The 26762-nt window shown below is 41.8% G+C and overlaps 1 protein-coding gene across 1 annotated transcript in view; it reads left to right on the top strand.

Moving 5' to 3' along the window:
* The window catches only part of SMAD3 (SMAD family member 3), a 92525-nt gene that overhangs the window by 36062 nt on the left and 29701 nt on the right, over positions 1-26762 (top strand). The window contains exons 2-3 of the mRNA XM_073653454.1: positions 23541-23734; positions 25978-26112. Coding sequence (XP_073509555.1) covers positions 23541-23734; positions 25978-26112 — 329 coding nt within the window. The remainder of the gene's footprint in view (positions 1-23540; positions 23735-25977; positions 26113-26762) is intronic.

Genomic DNA, 26762 nt, shown 5'->3' on the forward strand with positions numbered 1-26762 from the left:
ACTGTTGGGGTGTTGTTTGACAAAATTTATAGCAATTTTGGAGTGGTATATTTGTTCAATTTCTCTATACGCACGTGGTAGCATTTCCGACTATCGAACATGCCAGTATATATTAGTAGGAAAAATAGAAAAGAAAGGCCTGCACCTATTACATTGTGAGAGCAATGTGAAAGCTCATTCCAAAATAAAGAGACTCATCGAAATGTGGGGTCACACAAGCTCCGTTGTGTCCATTGTCATATTGTCTCATAGCCTCAACCCCCTGAGGAAGCCTGGTGGCGAAACTTGTTGCGCTGGCTATATGATATTTTTTCGTTAGCACTAGTATAACCAGAGTATATCCTAGAAAACAGTGACTTAGCTGAGCTGATCCTAATCCATGAACTTCAGTCCCGGTGGATATATTATTATTTTGAATGTAAATCAGTGTTCTCAATTGGCTATATAGGTCCTGGAGATTATAATGAGTAGAGATGCAACACTGGTACCCTCGTGTGTTTGTAATTTACTTACCATTTTTAAACGACAGAAATAAAAGTAATGTTTTAATACATCCCTTAACTAGGGTCTATTTACCCTATGGGTAATTTGACATAGTCACAGGAGAGGTAGTCTACAGGTCACTAGATGGAGATCCAAACTCATCTGTTTTTAATATCTTTATCATAACTTTTTATCATGTTAAAATACAATAAAATTGAGCTTGACGTTTCGCAGTTACCAGTTGCTTCCTCAAGAGTCTTCAGTAGTTCAAGTTTAAACTTAGCATTTGTTCTAAGTTTGGTTTACACGAACCGCTTGGCACTTTTTCATCCAATACAACATAAGTAGCATTCACATATACATCAGTTCTTTTATGCCTGGGCTGCATACAGCTCTGGATAAGTTGTGCACTTTGTCCAGCTGTCTGCTATGCATGGCTGGTCATAGGTATGTTGTGAACAGAGTTTCTCACCCCAGCTTAGGGAGGAGTCCAGTGTCACAAATAATTGGTCATAAAACTGACTTTGAAGTAAACTTGGTCATTAGTTTCCCTCCATCATTATTTTCCATACGAAGGAGAAAAAAAAACTGTATATATCGTAGACTAGAAACTTTGGGTCATTACTTGCTGATTTTGCAATTTGATATGTGGTATGTTAAAGTGATTACCTGCCACACGTGGAGCAAATTCAGACAGCTGCCGTACCCCTCGCTCCAGATTAACCTCACATGTAAGTCTATACCTAAGAGTTATTTTGTCACTTTTATGACTAATCTCACCTGTCACTACTGTCAACCTGATAGCAAGGCCCCGATCACATGCAATTCATACAATAAATGCCTTGAAATCCCAATCTGAGGATGATGTAAGTTTCCTTAGGTTTTCTGGAATTAATTTGGCTGCTCACGATAGCCATTAACTCATTGTGGTAGCCTGTGTAATGATGGGAAAGAGGTGCTGGCAATTATCAATTTCTTCAATCAGTGCATGGATAGATCTGCATTCTGGCCTCGGGGAGGAAAATCAGTAGCAAGTGGAGACTTATTGAGTTTTTGCAGGGAGAGCTGGCCTCACTATAAGGCCACATTCACACGTTCAGTATTTGGTCAGCATTTTACATCAGTATTTGTAAGGCTATGTTCACACATCATGTTTTTTTCAGCGTTTTTTGCTGCAGATTTTTATGCAGATTTTCAGCTGTCTTTTGCAGTAACAGCAAAGTCTATGAGAAACCAGAATTCTCTGTTCACACATCACGTTTTTTTCTTGGTTGTTACATATTTTGTGCTTTGCAGCCTCTTTTGGAAAATGGAGCATGTCACCTTTTTCAGCTTTTTTCACCTGTAGGAAGTAATGGGCGGTGAAAAAAAACGCTGAGAAAACACAGGTAACCTTTTTTTTTTAGCATTTTTGATGGCAAAATAGAATGGGGTTCTTTTTTTCACACAACTTTATGTACATGCATATATAGAGACAAAAGGACAGTGAAAAAAACGCTGAAAAAGTGCAACAAAAAAACCAGCAAAACTTGCATTTTTGACGCAGCTTTTTTCCTGCCAGAGATCAGGATTTGCTGCAGATTTGTGGCGCCAAAAAAAAAAACATGATGTGTGAACATAGCCTAAGCCAAAACCAGGAGCGGAAAAGTATAATAGAATCACGTCACCACTTCTGTATTTATCACCCACTCCTGGTTTTGGCTTACAAATACTGATGTAAAATACTGACCAAATACTGAACATATATTGAAGAAAACTTAACTTATATTGGAGTGTTTGTCCGTCCGTGCTGAGCGAGTTTACTTCTAGCATCAGTATTCTCTAGCAATGCTACGCCGAGGGAATATTTGACATTCTGTTCTGTACCATTAGGTTAGTTTGTGAGCTCTTAGTGAAATTGAATACTTATGTTCTGGTGTAAAACACTCTTAAAAATCATCATTTTATGCTTTCAAGGTTATGTTGCATTACATAATATTATAAATGGTTCTTTCTCTTGTTGAACACATGCATAGACCCTGTATAATCCCTATGGAATCCTGTTTCTGTGTGCCACTGTATAATACTATTAAGACATGACTGGAGGTCAGAAGGCTGGTGGAGGTCTGGTAATCTGTGGTGTAGGTGTAGCTGGGAATCAGTAAGGTTGCTTTTACTCATTTTGTTATTTTATACCTTTTTTTTTTATAGCAGACCTTTTTACATATTGAGCCAATGCTTGATATCTCATTAAAGGGAACCTGTCAGTCATTTCATGCTGCTCAAACCACGGAGAGCATGAGTCAGAGCCTGACTGCTCGATTGCAGCAAGTATATGGGGTTTCGGAGAAAGCATAGTTTAAAGGGAATCTGTCACCAGGTTTTGCTACCTCCTCTGAGAGCAGCATAATGTAGGAAAAGAGACCCTGATTCCAGCGATGTATCGCTTAGTTTACTGGGAGCAGCATCTGTGACACAAACAGAGATGTGGCATGCAGCAGAGCTCAGAAAGCTAACCCCACCCACACCACAGCTTTCTGTGTACATTGTCTATTCGCAGTACTCCACAAAAGAGCAGCTAACTGTCACCAGCTCTGCCTTCAGCCTTTTCTAGCACACAGTCCTATACTGCAGAAAATCCTTAGTCCTTGGCTAATCCACTGCAGGTGGTGCTGCATCAATTTAAGTAGATGATCATGAGGGACACATAAGAAAAAAGAAAGGAAGTATATTGGCAGTAAGCTGCTTATCAGAGGAGTGGGCGTGGTCGGACAAGGGCTCATGTGCACTGTGGTCTGGGCAGGGATAATTTCCTGGTGATAAAACATTTGTTGTATGGAAACAGCACACAGACCAATAAGTAATACATCCCTAAAATCTGGGTCTCAGCCCCTACCTCATGCTGTCCTCAGATTACATTGCAGAAGCCTGCTGACAAATTCCCTTTAAAGATCTAGTTCGGCGCTGCCCCCAGCCGTCTTCTTTCTGCATTGCACCAGATCTCTGGCATGTGTGCACACAAGGAGAGACCTGTCAATCACCTGGAGTGGAGTGGGGAGAAGCCAGTTGGGGGTGGGGCTGGACTAGTCCCGTCTCTCTCTATCGTCCCCATTTGGATCTTTAAACTATATGTTCTCTGAAACTCTGGAGCGTTTCAGAATAAGGCCAGGGCTGCACAGCAACATGTTTGTAACTCTCAGAAACATCGGACGATAAAACATTTTTTGCACCTTGTCTGTGACTTGCTGTTGCACGACTATTTTGGAGCTCTGATTTTCTGTAAATAAAACAACCAATTAGCAGAAAAGTCGCCCACAAGTCACTTCGTGTGCAACTTGCATTCAGTCTATGGCAAATGTGTCTCGTGTAACTTGTGACTAGCGACAGGAACGCAAACTCCTTTGGAAACATTTGCGACTTTGGGTTGCAGTCTCAGGAGGACATAGATTGCAATGTGAAACCATAGGAAATCATTGGGCGCAATGTCGTAATATGACCCTGCGATTTCATTGTTACATGTCGCTGTCTAGACCTAGCCTAAAACATATGTGCTGCAATCGTGCAGCCAGGCTCCCATTCATTGCTGCCTCTGGTTAAATCGAGTGACAGGTTCCCTTTAAGGACAATTGTATTCAAGTGAAGCCAATCCTAGTAAAACATGCAAAAATAAGTGAAACCCATTCAAACTCTTCAGAAAAAAGTGAATTTTGGAATGTAAGCGATTGTGAAATAGCTGGTGTTGGTGACATTGCATGCCTTGCTGGTACACGGTCTGACAGCATGTATCCACATTGCTTGTGCTGTGTTTGCCTTGTTTTGGCCATCTACCTTCACAACCTAATTTATTATCCCCATAAATATGAAGTGAAGCAACTTTGCTAAGGGTCCAATTTAAATATTTCCTATCGTTTTGTTTCCACAGCTCCTGTAAAGACGATGTGTCTCCATGGTAACAGACAGCATATTCTGTGTAGTGTAACCCTGCAGCCTTACATCTTTTCCCATTAGTCCCCTACGTTGCGCTGTCGTACATTTGGTAGGTTAGCTATAAGTAGAGGGACAGATATATGGGAACATCAGCGCAGGATCTGACTACACAGTTTGTTTGTTGTCTGTTACCACGGAGACAACAAACAAAATTGTAGAAACAAAATGATTTTATATGCATTGAGAAAATAGAAAACAATGTTTAGGAAGGTGGATAAGGCCTTGGTTATCCTAAGCTGATGACGTGTAACCCTGGTGTAAACCGTCCTTGTTCCTGATCAGCTTCTAAACCCTCTTTTCTCCCATAGTATACAGAACGTGTCTAACACTTCGGCTTACTTGGCAGACAGCGAGGCCTTGTGATACACAGCCGGAGCCCTCGGCTACCAGTCACCCAGGGACCAGACAGCATGGTCATGGTGACCTTCGGTATAGTTTCAGGAAGATATGCTATGTGAGCGCTAAAAAACAGCAAAAACATTATAGTATAAATACTTCTATTATATTTAAAATACATTTCTAGTAGAAAAGAAAAAAAAAGGACAGGTCTTGCTATCCCTTAGTCTTCAGAGCTGACATGGAAGGGAATAAGTTGCTATCATTGGGACTTATTTGTTCCCAAACCTAATTTTAAGGTGTTCAAGGAACATTAAAGGGAATCTGAGAGCAGCATGATGTAGGGGCAGAGACCCTAATTCCAGCGACTTATTACTTATTAGGCTGTGTTTTGCTGTTTCAAAAAAATCAGTGTCTTATCAGCAGGAGATTATCACTACAGAACTTGGTGTCTCATAGCTCCTGGTCCAACACCGCCTCCGCCATTGATTGGCTGCTTTCTGTGTAAATCTGCTAATCAGTGGTATGGGCGGGGTTATACAGAGCTCAGCATTCCGAGCTCTGCTAGATCTGAAGCCGAGAAGACTCTGATTCTAAGTGAAACATCGCTGGAATCAGGGTCTCCATCCCTACATTATGCTGCTGTCAGATTACACTGCAAAAACCTTGTGACAGATCTCCTTTAAAGATGGGATAGCTGTTTGTCGTTTGTCACAAACGATTTTGGTAGGTGAAGACACAGACCATCAGATGTTTCCTTTGCAGTGGGCATTACATGGTGGCCGCTCGGATAAGTTGCTGTCCATGTAGTACAGTGAAAGCACAAGTCTTCCAGAGCTTCCCTCTATGCTGGTTAATAGAGGGGGTTCAGAGTGGAGAAACCCCACTCTGTGATGTCCGTATGTCTTAAAAAGAAAGCCATGTGGAGAAGGGGGTGTCTTTACAGAAGCAAGTTTAAAACCAGGACTTGTTATATTGTTTTACTCCATTTCTATGGAGAAAGTAAGTGAATGTGTGTCCTTTCCTCCAGGACCAGCACACTCTCAGGCCATGTTCACACACGTCTTTTTTTCTGCTGCAAATCGGCTGCTATCTTTTCTCTGGCTGGAAAACAGCTGCGTAAAAAAAACCTCAGGTTTTGTTGCTTTTTTTTGCTGAGTTTTTTTGACCACCCATTACTTCCTATGGGTGAAAAAACGCAGCAAATAAGCCTCAAACGCAGGTGCGTTTTCTGCTGCAGAAACGCTGAAAAAAGTGACAAGGCCCTCTTTTCCAAATACACAAGGAAGGCAGAAAATACGCAGCAAACAAAAAGCAACATGTGTGAACAGAGAATTCTGGTTTCTCATAGGCTTTGCTGGTACTGCAAGACACCGCTGAAAATCTGCATAAAAATCTGCTGCAAAATCTGCAGCAAAACACAACGTGTGCAAATACGCAGCAAAAAACGCAACAAAACCTGCGTTTTTTACACAGCTGTTTTCCTGCCAGAGAAAAGTTAGCAGCAGATTTGCAGCAGAAAAAAACACAACGTGTGTGAACATAGCCTTACTGTTGAGATTAGTGGGGGTCCCAGCTTGTTTTATGTACTGTCACATTTGAATTACCCCTAAAACATGACTTTTTGAGCTTTTTGTTAGCTGCGCGATGTATGGATAAATGATTAATTCTCCCTTGTCTCTTCAACGTTTTTTACACCTATTTAGTGATGTGTAAGAGTTGGCACACAACTGGCTAAGACTAAAAGTGCCGAACAGGGCCCAGATGACCACATATTGGCATAACATGTTTATGACCATACCCAGAAATGTCACTATTAGCCACACGTCTCACCGACCTTTAAATAATATTGGCGGTCTGTGCAGTGTTTTTTTTGTTTTTGTTAAGGGGAAAAAAAGTAAAAAAAATTTTGACGAAAAGTTGATTTGATTTATAAGGAAATTTGTCTGGGCAAATACTATTTTATTGAGAGTCCATTTTCTGACCAGTATTACAGGAAATGTTATTTTGGCCCTAGATGAAAATGTTATGGGCTTGGGAGAAAATCTGCAGTTACTGGAAGGACTCGGTAGCGGCACTGACTAACTGCTTTATATTAAAACTTTAGGCAGATGGAAACTATTCCAGTCATACATTCCATAAGGTTACAGCCCAGCACGCCGCTATTATAGCAGAGGAAATTAGGAACTTTCTATCGCGTTGTTGCTTCTTGTATATAAAATACCCATACACAGGTGCCATTGTGTGGACAAGATGGAAGCCGCATACTTCTGTTCTTCTTGTCCATGCTTTCTTTATTCTCCGAAGTCCTACTTACAAGGATCTAGGAAGCTAAGATCTTTTGTGTTTGCAGATTCTTTACTCTAAAGGCTGATTTAGCCGCCCCATATACAGTGGTGGCCAAAAGTATTGGCACCCCTGCAATTCTGTCAGATAATACTCAGTTTCTTCCTGAAAATGATTGCAATCACAAATTCTTTGGTATTATTATCTTCATTTAATTTGTCTTCAATGAAAAAAACACAAAAAGAATTGTCCTAAAGCCAAATTGGATATAATTCCACACCAAACCTAAAAAAGGGGGTGGACAAAAGTATTGGCACTGTTTGAAAAATCATGTGATGCTTCTCTAATTCGTGTAATTAACAGCACCTGTAACTTACCTGTGGCACCTAACAGGTGTTGGCAATAACTAAATCACACTTGCAGCCAGTTAACATGGATTAAAGTTGACTCAACCTCTGTCCTGTGTCCTTGTGTGTACCACATTGAGCATGGAGAAAAGAAAGAAGACCAAAGAACTGTCTGAGGACTTGAGAAACCAAATTGTGAGGAAGCATGAGCAATCTCAAGGCTACAAGTCCATCTCCAAAGACCTGAATGTTCCTGTGTCTTCCGTGCGCAGTGTCATCAAGAAGTTTAAAGCCCATGGCACTGTGGCTAACCTCCCTAGATGTGGACGGAAAAGAAAAATTGACGAGAGATTTCAACGCAAGATTGTGCGGATGGTGGATAAAGAACCTCGACTAACATCTAAACAAGTTCAAGCTGCCCTGCAGTCCGAGGGTACGACAGTGTCAACCCGTACTATCCGTCGGCATCTGAATGAAAAGGGACTGTATGGTAGGATACCCAGGAAGACCCCACTTCTTACCCCGAGACATAAAAATGCCAGGCTGGAGATTGCCAAAACTTACCTGAGAAAGCCTAAAACGTTTTGGAAGAATGTTCTCTGGTCAGATGAGACAAAAGTAGAGCTTTTTGGGAAAAATCATCAACATAGAGAGTACAGGAAAAAAAAAAGAGGCATTCAAAGAAAAGAACACTGTCCCTACAGTCAAACATGGCGGAGGTTCCCTGATGTTTTGGGGTTGCTTTGCTGCCTCTGGCACTGGACTGCTTGACCGTGTGCATGGCATTATGAAGTCTGAAGACTACCAACAAATTTTGCAGCATATTGTAGGGCCCAGTGTGAGAAAGCTGGGTCTCCCTCAGAGGTCATGGGTCTTCCAGCAGAACAATGACCCAAAACACACTTCCAAAAGCACTATAAAATGGTTTGAGAGAAAGCACTGGAGACTTCTAAGGTGGCCAGCAATGAGTCCAGACCTGAATCCCATAGACCACCTGTGGAGAGATCTCAAAATGGCAGTTTGGAGAAGGCACCCTTCAAATATCAGGGACCTGGAGCAGTTTGCCAAAGAAGAATGGTCTACAATTCCAGCAGAACCAAGAGAAACAGGAAGGTACATATGTAGAAATGCGCACACCTCAATACATATTAAGTAAAAAAATATACAAGCTTTATTATACACTTTTAAAAACACTAAAACACAACACACATGATTAACAACACCCAAATACCACAATGCATGATTGGCAGTATACAGAATATAGATATAATAAATAATTACAATTCATATAATAATCACATATCACAGTACTCCAATATTACTCAATATACACTGTAAGCCCTCATTATATATCAGCCCAAACCGTGGACAAACCTTGCATATAGCAATTGCATGAATCTGTGTCCCTTAAGTATAGTCCAAATAAACAATACCACAGTCAAATCAAATGCATATAAGTAATTATATCACTGCCCAATAACCAGATGAGGGTTGATTGGTAAAACCAATCACTGCATATACATAGCCATATCACCACTTATGGATCATGTGTGGATCGATTGATAAGCCCCACGCGTATCGCTGTGTAACACAGCTTCATCAGGGAGGTTAATAACAATTCCAGCAGAGCATTGTAAGAAACTCCTTGATGGTTACCGGAAGCGGTTGTTCGCAGTTATTTTGGCTAAAGGTTGTGCAACCAAGTATTAGGCTGAGGGTGCCAATACTTTTGTCTGGCCCATTTTTGGAGTTTTGTGTGAAATGATCAATGATTTGATTTTTGCTTCATTCTCTTTTGTGTTTTTTCCTTGCAAACAAATTAAATGAAGATAATAATACCAAAGAATTTGTGATTGCAATCATTTTCAGGAAGAAACTGAGCATTATCTGACAGAATTGCAGGGGTGCCAATACTTTTGGCCACCACTGTACGAGTATACTGCATTGTTATGGGGCATACCATCTATTCTTCACTCATTGGCTTTTCAAAGCTGTTGTCACGCAAGGTGAGGGAAGGAACAAGTGTACAACAACGGGAAGAGGGGGAAGGGAACCCAACAACTAGGGAAAGGAGGAGTGGAGATCCCTAGGCAGATCTAATATCCCCCTGACTACCCTATCATCCCTATATAGGTTCCGCACCTATCGCTGAACAGGAAACCTAATCCCTGAATGTCCCTAGAGCTAGGCCCTAGGTAGGGAGGGGACAGGGTGAGCTCTAGTCAGGCCCCACTGTAACTAAAGACAGCAAGGTAAACAAAGGGGATACACTTAGCTTGAAAAGACACCAGAGAGAGAATGCCAACTGTCCTCTAAGGAAATTCCAAGAAGAAACTAGCCAACTACTAGTACTCCAGGCAAGGACAGAGGAACATAGAACTATCACCGGCGACTCTCTGGAGACACTGAGAGTTTTTAAGTACCAAGCAAGGGTGTGTCAATCAGCAGCAGAAGGTGGAGGTTGCTGCTGGATCCTAAAGGAAGAAGAATATCACTACACCACAGAGATGAGAGGATCAAGAAGGCGTCTGCAATGCTAAGCGCAGTGACCTTCTACAGCCGGATCCAGAGCGACTGTCTGTCATACTTGATACACCCATGACAGCTGTACCTCCTTTGTTTCCTTCATGACAACCTTCCAAGCAGAAGCTTAGATCTGAGCTTTCTTGGTCACCTGTGAACATGAGATACCAATCATCAGTTGCCTCACCGGCATTGAGACACTGGATGGTCTTGGAGTATGAAATGTGGAGTACTCACTGTCCCTACATAGTGTGTTGCCACCCTGTCAGGCTGAACAGAGAAATCTTAAGAAATGGTCTTTTCCATAAATGGAATAACGATTTGTTGTAGGAATAGATGTTTAGTGTAATACATATACTAATATACTCAATTGTAGAAAAACAAGCATCTAGCACTTCTCACCATTGACCTCCTGCATAATCCAGCGGTAATCCTGTTCGGTATCATAGACTTTATTGCTGCAAAGAAATATGCGGTGGTCCTCACCATGAAAAGACTCCCTTGTAAATACAGTGTAAGGAAGATTGGGGCACTGACCATTCTGAGTTAAAATATCACACCTTTAGGCTAAAGAAGCGCGACTCTCACTCGAAACGGCTGTAGCCATAATTGCCTCCACAGTTTGTTTTATGGAAACGGCAATAAAGTGATATTTTATCGCAGAGTGGTGAGTGCCCCAATCTTCCTTACATTGTATATTCTAAAAGTATTGGGACACCTGCACATTATACCTACATGGCCATTTATGACACCCCCTTCTAAATCCATAGGCATCAATATGGAGTTGGTTCCACCTTTGCGGCTATAGTCTTCAATCTTTCGGGAAGGTTTTCTACAAAATTTTGGAGGTGTCTGTGGGAATTTTTGCCCCTTCATCCAGAAGGTGTGAGGTCAGGCACATATTCTATTCTGTAGAAGAAGAGGGCTTGGCTCATAATCTCTGTTCCCATTTGTCTCATAAGTGTTTAATGGGGCTCTATGCAGGCTCAAGTTCTTCCAAACATGCCTATATGGATCAGCCTGGAACAGAAAAGGGCCTTCTAAAAAGTTTCTAGCATACAATTGTCCAAATTGTTTTGGCATGCTGAAGCATTAACTTTTCCATCACTGCCAGAAGCATGATTCCTCAATATGTTGAACGTGAAATATTTTAGAGGGAAGAAATGTCATTAACTGTCTTGTCACAACAGCGGCACTGGCACCCTATTACAGGACCACGCTGGTATCATGAGCCATTGTATCACAGGCAGGGACATGGAGAGGGACTGGATTTTATACACCTGTGGCAATGGGACTGAATAAAAAACCTGAATTCATTGATTAAGGCGTGCATCAGAATACTTTTAAAGCCCAATTATGGATGTGTAGTCAGGTAGGAGCCTAGTTTATTCTGAAGACTGGCACTTATATATTGTCATATATATAAGGAAACTGAAATTTTCTTAACATATTTGCCAATATATCAGCATTAGTTTATTATCACTCTTTGTACTATTGTGGTGCAGTGAGAACACCACAACACTTTGTACTATATCTGTGTACCATAAAACACCTGTGACAGTAGTGACTGTGGATTCCACATTACCTTCATGCAGGGGAAATAAGAAGGGAATGCATTGTCTGCTGCCAGAGGTGGAAGGAGACTGATTCTGTTCAGAGCCCACTCCAGCTGCACAGATTAGCTTCAGTACCAAACCAAACGGATGATAAGGATATTAATATTGTAAATTACTATAAAACACATACAAACAGCATAAAGTGACCTCCTATTACTATTCAACAGTAATAGGAGTTGATACTATGTACATAGCTACCCCCCAAATGTCGTACTGGTGGGTGCTACATTTATGACTTGTCTCACTGACCTATTGTAAAAGGTATTTGCCAGGAAATCCCCCACCAAAGGGACATGAGTGGGGGATTGTAGTAAGAGGGAAAGTACCTGGAGCAGCACATGTAGATCTAGCACACGTGTGCCTCACAATGATCCCACCAGTTTAGGCCAACTTTGGGTTTCCCTCAGTGGAGCGCTGTCTGGGGGAGCAGACGACTGCTCAGGGTCTATCTCTCATGAAGGGAGGTGTGATTGCTCATTTCCTGTGTTTGGAGAATGAGGTTGTTTTCTGCGGCGGGTACTGAGGCTTGTGTGGGTGTTGAGAACCAAAGTCTTACTCAGGGGAACTCTCCATAACCTCCTCACCTACACAGGATGAACAGCCATTGCTTTTTCACTCACACGTGGGCTGTGCAAAGCTTTTGTTTGAGATTGCACTTAGTCACTGGCTTGTGAAATCCTGTAAGTGATGGACCATTCATGTCTGTGTAGACTTTCACTGCAGTCTGCACCTCCATGTTTGCATAGGGTTATTCTGTGTCCCTTCCTTTCTCATTCCTGGCTTCTCTCGGGTCTGCTTACTAGGATCAGCTTCACTTCTGATTTGTTAAAAGCTGCATAGCTGATCTGGTATTATGTAATCTGTGTTCACAAAGCTCTGCCAACGTCACATCCTGAATATCAGCATAGACAGCCACCTTCTTCTTTCCTTCATACCTCAGTCTTAGGTTATGTTCACATCATGGTTTGTGGCTCCATTAAAGCAGTAGTTTGCTATGTCTTGGTGCCTGCCTCCCTTAGGCGTATATATGATCAGAAATGATTTCCGACAGACCACATTGTAATTCCGTCTGCATCGTTACTGTCAGTGTTAGTGCTTAGGATTGTGTCCAGTTTTGGAGCTGTTCAGTTGTAAGACAAGATGGAACCACTGAACGTGGGGTAAAACGCTGTGTGAACATATTCTTCAACTGCAGAACACTGGTGTACACCACGAAAGTATGAATTTCAAGTTGTGTTTTGCACTCCATGAATAAAAACATTAATTAAAAAAACAAAACAATACTCAACTGTTTAGTCCACTGCAACTCCAACATTGACACGCCCGTGGTCTTCGCCTCCCTGACCATGTAAATTTGGAAAGCACATGGACCAATGTTATTGAATAGGGCTGTTCAGGTGACAGATTGTAGTATCTTCCATTTTTTTGGAATGAGACTCTCCTATTAATGTCTTTAGGAGCGAAAAAAAACAGATCCCATACGGATAGTTTGGTCTACATTTTTTTTAAACTTCAATGTATAAAAACAGATTTAAAAAAAAAAACCGGGCATATGGATGACGCACGGATGAATGAATGAACTCTCTTCTGAACCTGGACCTAGTGCAGAGACTGGACCGTTTTAAAATGCATCAGTTCTGTTCTATTGATTAATGGTGTTTGATAAATTTGGTGCAACTGTAGACTCTCGTCTGCGCAAATTGTACCAAAATGTGGCAGGTAAAATATGTCCTGGACTTACGTAGATCAGCACGAGCCGTTATAGGAAATGTGAGAAGTATTCAGTCTCTATAGTTTTTCAGCCTATAGATATCAGTAATGCTAAATGTCACCATCTGGAATGATTGCACCTTTTTCTTGAACAATGGCTTGCACTTTTCTTTTTGGTGGGCTTCTATGGTTAGATTTGGAGGATATGTGGTGGCCATAGTAAAACGAGTGGTGAGGAAAACCAAGCTCCTTCTCCCTGAGAAGCAGAAGTGCCTTTGTGAAATCTTCCCATCAAGCGACTGAATTCTATTTTATTAACATCCTCTATCTGAGCCGTACAGTACAATCTCGCCGCTCTCCCGTCCCTGTACCCAGAGAACGCCTCGCAGCAGACATAATACCATAAACATTTAGACTGTCAGCAGTGATGACATGATTTCCCATAACCTTGATCTTCCACAATCCACCCCTTCTAAGTGACCCGTTAGTGAAGCGTGACTCTGAGGATGAAGTGTGAAGGCAGCAGGTAACATCTAGGACTCCTTTTTCTGACTATCATTCTTGAAGGAAGGTAAGCACTGACATTTTACAGCAACAATACGCACCTAAAGTTGCTGCTTTTTATCCCCATGCAGCTATTAAGCCAGGAAACAATATGGACGCCTATCGTTGTTCTGTGTTTATTGCCACAAATAGCAGGATTTTGTTCAAGCATATAATTCTCCATACTGCTTTAACATCAGATCTTATTGATTGTGATGAGTCTACTATTATAGGGAGTCTGTCAGCACAAAATGACTGCTACTGTTCAAACCAATCACAGGTGCTCGGTGCACCCTTGGCGTGGCCAAGCAGTTCTGTGCACCCTCCCAGCAACTTGTCCTTCATCAATCTCTGCCTTCCTCGACATTTGAGTGACTGATCTGGCTTAGCAAAAACCAGAGGAATGCGGAGATAGATGAAAAGGAAGCAGGTGGGAAGGTACACTAAAATATTTGGCCACACCAAGTGTGCACTTTAGTACCTGTTTTTGGTTTGAACAGTCATTTTCTGCTGACAAGCACCAGTTAAAAGTGTATTCCCAGGTCATTTATGGCATATCTATGGGATCTGCTATAATTGTTTGATAGATGCATTTCTCATATTTGGGGCCTACACTTATCTTAATAGTGAGGCCTTGTCTTGAGCTGCTGTGAATGGAGAGGTGTCCGCACCTTCATGGCTTTCTCCTGTGACCTGATATTTCCACTTTTGTGGAACTCTTGAAAGAGCCATGTAAGTTCTACTCTCCACTGATAGCGATAGGTCCTATTTCTTAAGATGGGTGTAAATCTCAGACGTGGGACCCGAGTGCATCCACCATTTGTGGCATAGCCTGCCGTAATAGCGGTAAGTGGGCTAGCCCGTATCCAATGACAGATTTTCAGTTCCATCAGATACTATGAATCCTTGCCATCTTCTTATAGAAGACCACCCCTCATCCCACAGGGAAAGATGTTGAGTGATGGTCAGCTAGACCTTATTGGCACTGCTTGAAGTTGGTGTGCTAGACGACAAGACCTTATTACATTAGCTAAAAGCATGCAAGATTCTCCCAAATATTGCTGCATAATACTGAGCCGAATCCTGCCATGTGTGTCGTTGTGAAACGTCCTGCCTGCGAAAGTTGTAGATGAGTCAGCTGATACAGCGGGTGACACTGCTGCTATATAAACTCTTCTGTATACTGTGTACACAGATATGGTATATTGTGATTGTTATTGGGCTCATTCACAGAAAGTGAGGTAAGCGGCTCCGTGCGGAGGAAATGAGTCATCTGGCCGTTCCTCGCACTGCAGTGGGGGATGAAGAGGAAGTGAATGGAACCAGTAGTAGGAGGATTACACTGCAGTGAGCAGTGCGCCGCAGGGCGACCTCACCAGGGCTGACAATTCAAACTTCTGGTGGCTTTAACACAAAATGATTGCTGTCACTGGCCCAACAATCTGCTTAAGGGATTACTTTTAAATACTTTTTTCTTTAGATCATTTTGGAGTTATTTTTTTTTAGAACAATCGCAAATTAGCACAATTATAGTAAAATTTGTATTCACTAAATACATGTTCTACTCTCAAGTTTAGCCCCTAAAGGCTCATTCACACGTCCAATTTTCTCGTACGAAAAATCCGGTCTTCATGAATAGCACTCATACCTATGATTTTCTATGGGGCTGTGCACATGTCCCATTATTTTCCTCGAACTAAGTGGTACACGGAAAATATCGGAGTCCTGTCCGATTTTTATCCAAGCATCAGATCAAAATCAGCATTGCAAGTTTATGGGTCCGTGAAAGAATTGGACCACACTCGGATAACATCTGAGTGTGGTCCAATTTTTCATGGACAGTCAAAAAGGAGAAGGTGGAGAAACTTTTTTTTTTTTCTCCACGTACACGAAAAACTGACACTCAGACCACACTCTGATCAAAGTCTGATCAGAATAATCAGTCCGTTTTTCTTGTTCGTGGAAAATACTGACGTCTGAATGAGCCCTAAATATTCAATTCAGAGACTGACTGTGGGGAAAGTGTCAGAAGATTCATTAAAGGGAAGTTATTATCAGAAAATGATCCATTATTTAAATCTTTTTTTTTTTGGTTTCATGTATTTAAAAAACTGTTTGCAGTTTTTGTTTTTTTTAATTAATTTCACAATTTTTATTTAAAAGAAAAAATATTGGTTATCTTGCAATTTTCATACTGGACACTGGGGCTTTTTTTTTTTAGACTCGTGCTTCCTGCTGTTTCAGGAAACAACACAGGTACATAGCCACAGTGGTCAGACCCCATCTTTTGTATTGATGCATCTAATGAGCATGTGCAAAGGTCATTGAGGAGGGAGGAGGAGCCGGGTCAGCTGTGACATCACATTGTTATTGGTGGATTCTGTGTTATCAGCTGTGTATAAAGGTGTTGCATATCATTGTAATTCTTCCTGTGATGATACTGAGCCTGCTGACAATTCTTCCAGAAAGAGCAGGAGGTATGAGTCTAAAAATGCCCAAGTGGCCGATATGAAAATTGCAAAGTGCCAATTTTTTTTTTTACTATAAATCGTAATATGGCAAAAAAAAAACCCAAAACAAACAGACTTCTTTTAAAAATGGTGTTTCTTAGACTAAACATTGTGAAATGTTCCTAATTTAAGAGAAACGCGTATCTAAATAACTTTGGTGCATCTTGGCCTGCTTAAATGAGTTGGCCACTTTCTCTTGTTAGTTCAGCTTTGGTTCCTATTCAATCAATGGATGCAAGTGAAAACTCAATAACAACATATACCTAGTGTTATGCTTAGTTTACAGCTTGAAGGGGCTGTGATGGAGTATTTTTGGTGTTATTTGAATCTTTAATTTGTTTTGACCCCATCGCCTTGCCCTATTTTAAACTAACAATATCAGCTGTCCTCATCTTCCCCAGCTCCAGGGATGGCTCTCCGCCACTGCTCCTGGTGATTGTTTTCAGCGATGACATCACGACTGCAATGCACGTGACCACTGCAGTCAATCACTGGGCTACTGCTGATGTAAACCGCACAAGCGGAGCCCAGCAATGGTTACGGTGATCAAGTTCACTGTAGTCATGACATAAGTACTGCAACTTTGAGCAATCATCAGTAGCAGTGGAGGAGAGCCGTCGCGGAAGCTGGTGAAGATGAGGACAGCTGATATTATTAGTTTTACATAGGGAAAGCTAATGAAGTGAGAAAATTTGGAGATGGAAAACCCCTTTAGAGATTATGTTTGCAAGTGAGTGGCCTGAAACCCGCTACATTCATCTGCAAATTTCTCTGTACAAGAGATGTATTGTACAGCAATTGTCTTGCTCCACAGAACAGAGGAGACTAGTGCCTAAAGCGATTGCTCGTGTGCACTAGACTTACGCTGGTCAGTGCTGCGCGTGCGGTCCGTTGTGTGCATGGGACCGCACACAGACTGAATTACACTCGTCAAGACGTAGCCTTAGATATATTCCCTGCCCAAACATTTGTTTGTCCCCATACATAGGGAGCTGCAAGTAAACAGTAAAAATTTGAGAGCTTTTTTTCTAGAAGAAATATCTGATTGTTTCATCCACAGTGCACAGTTTTGTAACTGTCCTACTAATCCATTTTCTCTTGCTATACATGGTACCAGAATGGTTAAATCTTCTTAGTAGTGAAACATTGTAAGTGTGGAGTCTAGTTCCGACTCATAAAATAAAGCCGCAGCTAATAATCACTGGCGGCCCGGAAGAAAGTATGTTTATCATCTCAGATATTCCAGAAGTAAATAAGAATGGCGCTTGTGATTTCAGTCGTACAGCATTTGTCTGCTACTGTCTAGTTTAGGACCACCAAGTGTGCTCCCACAGCCTGGAGAACCCTCCGCGGCCCAGGGATCCTGGGTGAGATTGTCTGATCCGGACATTTGTATATATGTCAGCGCACACATTGCTCATGCAGCATCCTGGAGTTGTCTTCTATGACTCCATAGTCTGATTATAGCTTTGTTTAGCTGTATGTCAGACACGTGGGCACGGGCTTCTCTATCCTCATGGATATTTAGTTTGAGTATATTTTTTTAACATTCCCATGGTTGGCTAAATATATGTTATGAAAAATGCACTTGGTTTCCTATTGACAATCTATCTGAGAGAATTGGAGAGAAGATATTATAGGGGTTGTGCTACATGCCAGCAAATTAATAAAAGCATTCCATCAGGTCTTTGAGTCCTGTATCGGTGTTCTGCCTCATGGTGGTTGTAAGCAATAGCTAGTTCTGATTGCCACCTTTCTGTAGTTTTAACATGACCCTTAAACTACATTTCCCACGATGCTTTGTGCAGAGCCGGTCCGCTCTATACTCTCCTTTTTGGAAGGGCTTTGTACCTCCCCTCCTTCCAATCATCCCTCCAGTGTTAAATGAGACGCAAGCTACATAGCAAGATGACAACCTGTAGGAATGCAGAGGACCGAGCACCATGTGACTGGCTTCCTAATCCTATAGAAATTGCCCTTTTTTAAGTTATTATTTTGCATTGCTTATATAGCGCCATCATATTCCACAGTGCCAAATTCCCTATCAGGACGTCTTTGATGTGTGGGAGGAAACAAACACAGAGAGAACATACAGACCCCCTTGCAGATTTTGTCCTTGGTGGAATTTGAACCCAGGACCCCAGCGCTGCAAAGAAACAGTGCTAACCACTGAGCCACCATGATTGCCTTGCAGAGTACCGTATCTCCTTTTGAAAAGTTTTAAATGGGCAAAACGAAAACCCTGAACAGACCCTTTAATACAGTACCACTAATGCTATTTGAATACATCAGTTAAATGGGGTAACTTGAAAAATCTTTGTGTACTGAAGTTATTAAAGATTCTTCATGAACAGGAAAAATAATAGCTTGTCATCAAGCTGATAGAAATATGTCACAGGAAGACAGAAGTAAGCATAACAGGCAAAACCAAGCAGAAACATATGTGTAAGCCCAGGACATAAGGCAGAGACCACATGGTAAGGGGGAATGCTACATTGTAAGTCATGAATTACCAGAAGCAACAGCTTAAGTAGAATGTAACAGAAGCAGAACAGGGACCAGGAGAGAACGAGAAGGGAAATAAGAGAGAACAAATTCTGTAATGTGGGCCAGACACGACATTGTACGTAGGGAGGCCTATATAATAAATCATGAATTACAAGAAGCAACAATGTAACAGAAACAGATCAGTGTACAGCTGAGAGAGAAAAAAAATAGGATAAAAAAAGGTGAGCAAAATCTGTAATATGGGCAGAGACCACATAGTAAGGAAGGTTGAGTATATAATAAGTCATGAATTACAAGACGCAACAGTGTAGGGAAAAAGAAAAAACTGTATAAAGAAAAGGGTACAGCAAAATCTGTAATATGGTGCCCATAGCCTTCTTGAGGTCTGGACTGTACCCCCTATTTCATACTCGGGCGGACGTAGGCTGTCAAAGTCCATCAGAAATAGAACCTGTGGCGTGTCCCATCACGTACTGTATTGCTAAGGGATTTTTCTCTTCATTTTGCCGGAGTATAAATTGAAATATGGAGTCACCATACAGCGGCACACTGTCCGGGATAAAGACTTCGCAGTTGTGCAAGGTCTCACCACTCAGAAAATAGCCTCCCTTCCTTTACTTCTCCCTGCTTATGGGTTATGTACTAGCAAATTTAGCAAAGAGCCCTTTATCATTTTCTCTGTGTAAATGGGAATCCGATAATCTCCATGCCCTTACCATAAATGAAATACATAATTCCAGGGACCTCAGTTTTGCAGGTTTCCTGTATTGGGGGCTTTGCAGTGTTGCTTAGATGTGTATGACCGACCTACCCGCTTCAGCAGCTATAAGGTCACCCATGAAATGCATACAGATCAGCATCAGCGTGTGCTACATGTGTCCTGTATAGCTCGTTCATGCAGATTGTGCAGACGTCGGCTAGGACTGTTGCAGCAAAGCCTTTTGCAGTTCATAAGTGGCTGACTTGGCAACAATAGGAGTACAAATGGCAAGGCTCCGCTCCACTGGATGAAGGCCAAGACTGGCAGTCGCTTGTAGGCTTTAGACGTGTTTTCTGGCAGAGGGCAAGTCCCAGCTAGAGCTCGATCCCCTTAAAATAACTTTCTCAAATATCTGAGTATTGTGACCTGGAGCTCAGCACATTCTCAGAAGTGTTTTCAAGTAGAATCAGAGCATCAGTCATTGAATTATTAGTCTATTAACATTTTTTGTATACTGTGTTTTTGCACCTTCCTTTTATTCATATAATGACAAAAATGCGAAATATTGTCAATTTAACAGTTTAGTTTTAAGCTTTGAGAGATCTGAAAACTGGTCTAAGCAACTAAATACTGGTGACTTTTCCACACATACTGGAAACAAATCGACCCCAGATGTCACTGTGAATCTACATTAAAAGGGTTGAAATCTACGGTGAAATTCTGCAACAGAAGTGGACATACTAGATTCGAAGCTCCACATCACAGGTCAATTTTCTTATGAATAGTCCGCAGATTTTAATATTTATAACATCTTTCACTTGCCTGCTACTGCAGGTTTTACCTACTCAATTCTGCAGGGTTGTACTGCTGCAGTTAGGAAAACATTCAGTTATGGCTGCTAAAATGCAGAGTCAAAACTACATACTTGCTCATCACTAAAGGAGTGTTCTCAAAAAGTAATTCCCTATCCATGGTATAGGAGGATAACTTTCCAAATGGTGGGAGTCCAACCACCATGGCCCCCAACAATCCTGAGAACCGGGGCTCTTCAGGATGGAACGGAGGTTGATCATTCTCACTACTGCTCCATTCATTCTTAATGGGACCGCCGGAGATTGCTGAGCGCCGCACTGTATTAAGCTACGTTCCCACAATGAGCTTTGTTGAGTTTTTGATGTTGCAGAATTTCTGCACCTATTATTTAAATTCCGGTATATTACTTGCATTTTTTTTTATTGCGTTTTTGTGCGTTTTTTTTAACATGCGTTTTTATCATGTTTTTGACGCTGCAGTTTTTTTCTCTTGTTGGTGGGTCATGCTTTAAATAAAGCTGCTTTGTTTTTTATACTTCTTGGTATTTGGCTTTGACAAAACTTTGACATACTTGGGTGTGGATTACATGCGTTTTTGATGCGTTTCCCCCTGCAGAATTTCCTTACCTAATGCAAGTCTGTGGGGAAATGTTCACAGAAAACTCAGTGTACCCGCAAGAGAAATTGACATGCTGCTTATTTGAAAATTGCACCGCAGTTCAGTTTATGCTGCATTAAAAAGAAGCACAGCGGGCAGGAGATTTCTATAAATTCCATCTACATTGGAACTCTTAAGACGCTGCGTTTTTGATGCATCAAAAACGCACCAAAAGCTCATTGTGGGAACGTAGCCTAAGCATGAATGGAGAGGCAGTGCACATGATTGACCACCACTCCATTGAGCCCGAGCTCTTCAGAACCCTGAATCTCTGGATCGCTGGGGGCCTCAGCAGTCGAACTCCCAGTGATGAAAAAGTTAGTCCCTATCCAGTGGATGGGGATAGCATTCTGATTAGACAGTGCCTAGTTTGGTGCAGATTCCAATAGGAGCAACTTCTGAATTGACATCTAAGAAACAATATGCATTTCTTCTTCTTCTTTTTTTCCCACCAGATGTGTTTCAAAATCTGAAGTGGGAAGATATGAGCAGCAAAGTAGATTTACAATAGAAATGAATAGGAAGAGTCTTTCAGATGGTTTAGTGAATCCTGCATTGAGCAGGGGCTTGGACACGATGACCCTGGAGGTCCCCTCCACCTCTAACAATCTATGATTCATGCATTTTTATAAACAATTTTTCCGGTGTTTTATGGAGTGGACCTGTTCCAAAATATTCCTCAAAAAACTGTGTGTGCAATTGTTGAAGAAAAATAATTTCGAGACAACAGTCCCAATTTAAATAGATCCGTCCCATGTCCTGGGCCCCCAGGAGTGATGGGGCCCATGGGAATTTTCGGCACATTTTAGTCCAGCAGTCACATCATTCCTGAGGCAGAAGAATATAGCCCGGTGTAAGTTGTGTCTGTAACCTCGAGAACAGCAAAGAAAGCAGAACAGTTACAAATAGGAATCATATTAGGCTACTGACACACTATCAGTATTCGGTCAGTATTTTACCTCCAGGAGTGGGTGATAAATACAGAAGTGGTGACTTGTTTCTATTATACTTTTCCTCTGATTATTTCTCACCTGGTTTTGGCTTAAAAATACTGACCAAATACTGATAGTAGGGCCGTAGCCGAAAGTTCTTTGTTGTAGCAAAGAATCCCAATATTGCAGTATTCACATTTTACACAGGCTTGGGGTCAATGTATAGTGCTCTCCAGCACAAAGGGTTAAGCACTAACAGATGGCATTGCCATGACTTTGGTGTTCCCTGCGTCTTATCTATACTTTATCTTATCCGGCCAGACCTCCCTTCTCAGCTCTGTGACCTGTCACACATCCTGTATGTGTGTGCTAAGTCCGCTGATGTATATATAGATGCCTCATAGATCGGCCCTACCCTCCGCGTGGTCTGTGCAGTACCTGACCGACCACCTCATCTCTGTGCAGTGGACTCAAGTAATAAATAATGTCGCCCTACAGGATTCAAATAAATAAGGTCGCCCTACAGATCATAATTTCAGTATGATGTTCAGATACACCATTCCTCTTTTCTTTACCTATGCAATGATGCACATTATAGGTTCATCCACACGTGGCCGAGTTTTCTGCTGCGAATGCCTCATATCCGATAAATGTTTTACATGTGGATTTTCTTACAAAATTGCCTTGGATTTCTACTGATTTATTACATAGAGGGAAATCTGCAATAAAAATCCCCTAACTACAATTCACATGATGCAGATTGGAAATCTGTGCTGCACCTCATTTTATGCACTACCTTTCTCCTGCACCTGGAAATCTGATTGGCTAAGCTGCAGTTTATCCAGGTGTGAACTGACCCTAATGCTGTAGTAAATGCAATGTTTTATTGTCCATGTAGGCAGGGGCAGACATATCATTGGTGCAACCTGTGCAGAGGCCCAAGGAGTAAGGGGCCCATTTCCACCTCCAAAGCAGCAGGAACTGTGCACTATGATGAGATATTGGGCTGCAAAGGGCCCATATATTATTCTTGCACAGGGGCCCTCGTCTGTCTGTGTCCACCAGTGCATGTAGGAACCGCAATCCTCGGACCTACCTCGTGTCTTCTAACCTGAACTAATAGCCTTGTATGTGACTTTAGGACATTTTTGCCAGTGGCTTATGGTTTGTCTTTGCACTTGAAATGGAAGCTGCAAATTTTGGAATAAATCTTGAAAATTGAGCCCGCGTGTTAGTTGTTAGGGCCACACGTAGCTGTACTAATGTGCTTTTTTGCATGATTTTTTTTTTCTTATCACTGCTGAATGCTGCAACATTCATGTGGCCTTTGTCTTTTTTTTTGGTGCATATTCACTTAGATCCTTACCCTCTAAATACACCATATTCATGTGGTTATGAGACTAAAATTAGTTTAAAATACACAATAAACTACAATATATCTACTTTATTGGTGATAGAAATCCTTTAATTAAAATAGAAAACTTCCTATGAATACATGGAGAAATGAGCATTCTGGCGACTTCAAACGTGTCGAGGTTATCATATATTAGCTTTATGGACTCTTGTAGTGCGGAGCAATGATGATCACCGCTTATTCATTATCCTTGCAGATCTCTGGATGGTCGGCTGCAAGTGTCCCATCGGAAAGGATTGCCCCACGTCATATACTGCCGCCTCTGGAGGTGGCCGGACCTGCACAGTCACCACGAGCTCCGGGCAATGGAAATGTGTGAATACGCTTTCAACATGAAGAAGGATGAAGTGTGTGTAAATCCATATCATTATCAACGAGTGGAGACTCCAGGTATGTGAATTAATGCTGCAGGCAATGCTAGGAGTAGTGAGTCATTCAGGATAACGCAGCTAATTACATTAACGAGATTATTGTCATGATAATTAGCCTTGTAATATCCTGGGTTTACCTTCTGTTTGCCCATAAGGAAGCAGAACTTTGCTTTTCTCCCTTTTCAACGTCGGCTCCTTGACACCTTAAGGGCCCCATATACAGTAAATAAACATCAGCCATATCTGCCGATATCGGCAGGATTAGAGGAAAGTCTAGTCTGTATGGCTGCCCCCGACCCTCCCCGAAGATGATGTCAGGGAAGAGAAGGATCCGGAACGTCAGATTACTTTCCTGGAGAAAAGTCACTACCACTGAAGGCTGGCAGTGGCTTTCTCATAGAGAATGCAGGAACCTCCAGCAGATCCGAGTGTTCTTGTATATGGGGGAGTTGGGAGAAATAGCCGACAGCCGTGTATGGGTTTCTCTAAAAATTTGGGTTTCAGGTTGACCAAATTGTAGATCATTGCATAGAATATTACCTTTTTTCAGATTTTAGGGTTATAGATGATAACAAGTAACAAGCTTAAAGATGTTGTCTGCCCCTGGGGTACAAGTCTATGTGACTGCAGACTTGTGAATCATCACATCGTGCGCATTGTGCACTGTGAGGATTCTCTGGTGCACACATGTGGTCACATGCCGACTAGATCGTTGCAGCCTCTCTCAGTGCAAGTGTATTTTGCAAGGCACGGAAACAGCCTAGTCGGAAGGTGACCGGTAGTATGCAAATCACATACTTGCAGTCACATGACCAACCGGAGAATCCTCACAGCGTGCAATGTGTGCGAAGTGAGTATTCACAGTCATAGTGTGACTTCAGACTTGTATCTTAAGAACGGATACCCCCTTTAAAGCATTTGTATTTTTGCTAAGGGAAGCTACAAGTATCGTATGATGTTATATGTGGGCCATGTTCACTGTTGCATTGGGGTTACATTGGTCATTGCAGTATTTTTAGCCGCTTGAATAGTGGGGTCTATGATGTTATTCTTGCTGTTAGAAATAAACGAATCCTGATGGGCCCCATTAAAATAAATTAGCGAAGTTCAGTTTGGTTCTTTTGAAAAAAAAAATGGATCATGACCTTCATTATAAATGGAAGACAGGAGGCTGGTGTGAACAATCTGCAGTGACATTTTTACATAGGGCTGTGTAGTTTGCATCTGCACAAGAAATATGCAGCAGCAAGTGTGTGGGAGTGGGGATGGGGGACATCCAGGTATCCCATATAAAGGGCAGACAAATTTAAGGTAAAGGTGCAATGTCTTCCAAAACTTCCTTATGAGGGACATGTGTTTTGTATATTAAAAAAAAGGATTAAAAGTTAAAGGGAACCTGACAGGTGATACATGCTACCAAAACTGTGGGCAGCATGTATCCGCCACTGGCTGAGCGATCACAGCCATGTATGTTTGTCTCTTTTAATAACCTCCGAGGACAGAGCCACGCTATTTACTAGTCGTACACGCGGGTCCCCGATGGATTCTCCCCACTCGCTGATAGTGACTGACAAGCCTCTGCCTATATGCACTTATAGAAGCTATTAAAAGTATGTATTTTTCTGAAACACTGCAGTATATCAGAGACGAATATACCTGGCTGAGATCGTACAGTCGGTGCCTGATACTCGCAGCACACGGTTTGGGCAGCATGTATCAGCTGTCATGGTCCCTTTAATGGAAAACAAAAGCAGAGAATTTCCGACTGGAGTCTCGCCGCCTCGATCAGTGCTAGTTACCAAACTATTTGTCCAAAGTGTTAAACCCTTGTCTACAAAAAACATGCTCGTCTGTATTTGGTAATTTCTGGAGCAATATATGGCAGAAGTGAAGAAGTTAATGGAAAAACCCAGCAGTGTAGGTAATGGCTGTGTGGCGTGTGCTCTCCATGTGGACAGGCATTATTTCCTGCACACATGATTTCTGCTCGTGTGGACGTCACATGCAGTTGAATTGACTGGCACTGTGCTGCCCTTCCGGTGGCACATAGTATAGATATGTGAGATGTTCTGTTTTCCTTTTGGACAAAAAATGATAACAAATAATTTTTGTTGCAAATTCTAAATGGTACCTCTTTGTCAGAATGGGTTGTCACCAAGTAATGGATAGTAATGGCACCATGATAATTATTCCATAACATTACCAATGTTGTCCCTGGTTGTACAAGCTTTTCTGTAACTTTATTCTGTTCCTTTGTCTCAGTTCTGCCTCCTGTGCTGGTCCCAAGAAACGCAGATATTCCTACCGAATTCCCTCCGCTCGATGACTACAGTCATTCCATCCCGGAGAATACCAACTTCCCGGCAGGCATTGAGCCGATAAGCAGCTACATTCCAGGTACCGATGGATATTTTCTTTCATAATGTACTTGTAATACAATTTTATAGGTTTTATGCGGGCTGTGCTTCACCCCATGAATTATAACATGTAGCCGCGTTCCTTTTATAATAGATGTATCATGGGAAGAACATACACAATATTTGACAACTGACAGGTCTCTTGGGCCGAAAAATGGGCAGGGTTTATGTAAAAGTGGGCTTACCAAAATGAGCCGGAGGGGAGGAGGGCACGAGCACATGTCACTTTGTGCTGTATGACAGCTATATACATCATACGGATCACACAGTACACCTCCTGTATCATTGCAATCAGTGGCAGGAGCCTGGCTGATATTCACTGCCGACATCGGCTTTTTTGTCAATCCCAGCTGTTTATCTCCTTATATACCTCTGTCAATAGTGGCAGCAGCACATGAAAAGTTTGACAGATGAAGAGTGCTCCCTCTGTCAATTCATCAGCACAATTGTGGACTGTCAATTGGTTACCTTGACAATATTTGTCGGGTATGCTATACAATACAGCCTACATGATCCAGACAGAGATGAGGCCTGATGTCTCTCATGCACTGACAGGATAGTGTAATATATTGAACTACACATATAGAAAATTCTCTTCCAGGACTAATAAATGTTATAAAAAAGAAAATG

Source organism: Phyllobates terribilis, unplaced genomic scaffold, assembly GCF_046119375.1.
Source record: "Phyllobates terribilis strain yellow unplaced genomic scaffold, ASM4611937v1 Scaffold_11__3_contigs__length_659146591, whole genome shotgun sequence".
Taxonomy (NCBI): Eukaryota; Metazoa; Chordata; class Amphibia; order Anura; family Dendrobatidae; genus Phyllobates; species Phyllobates terribilis.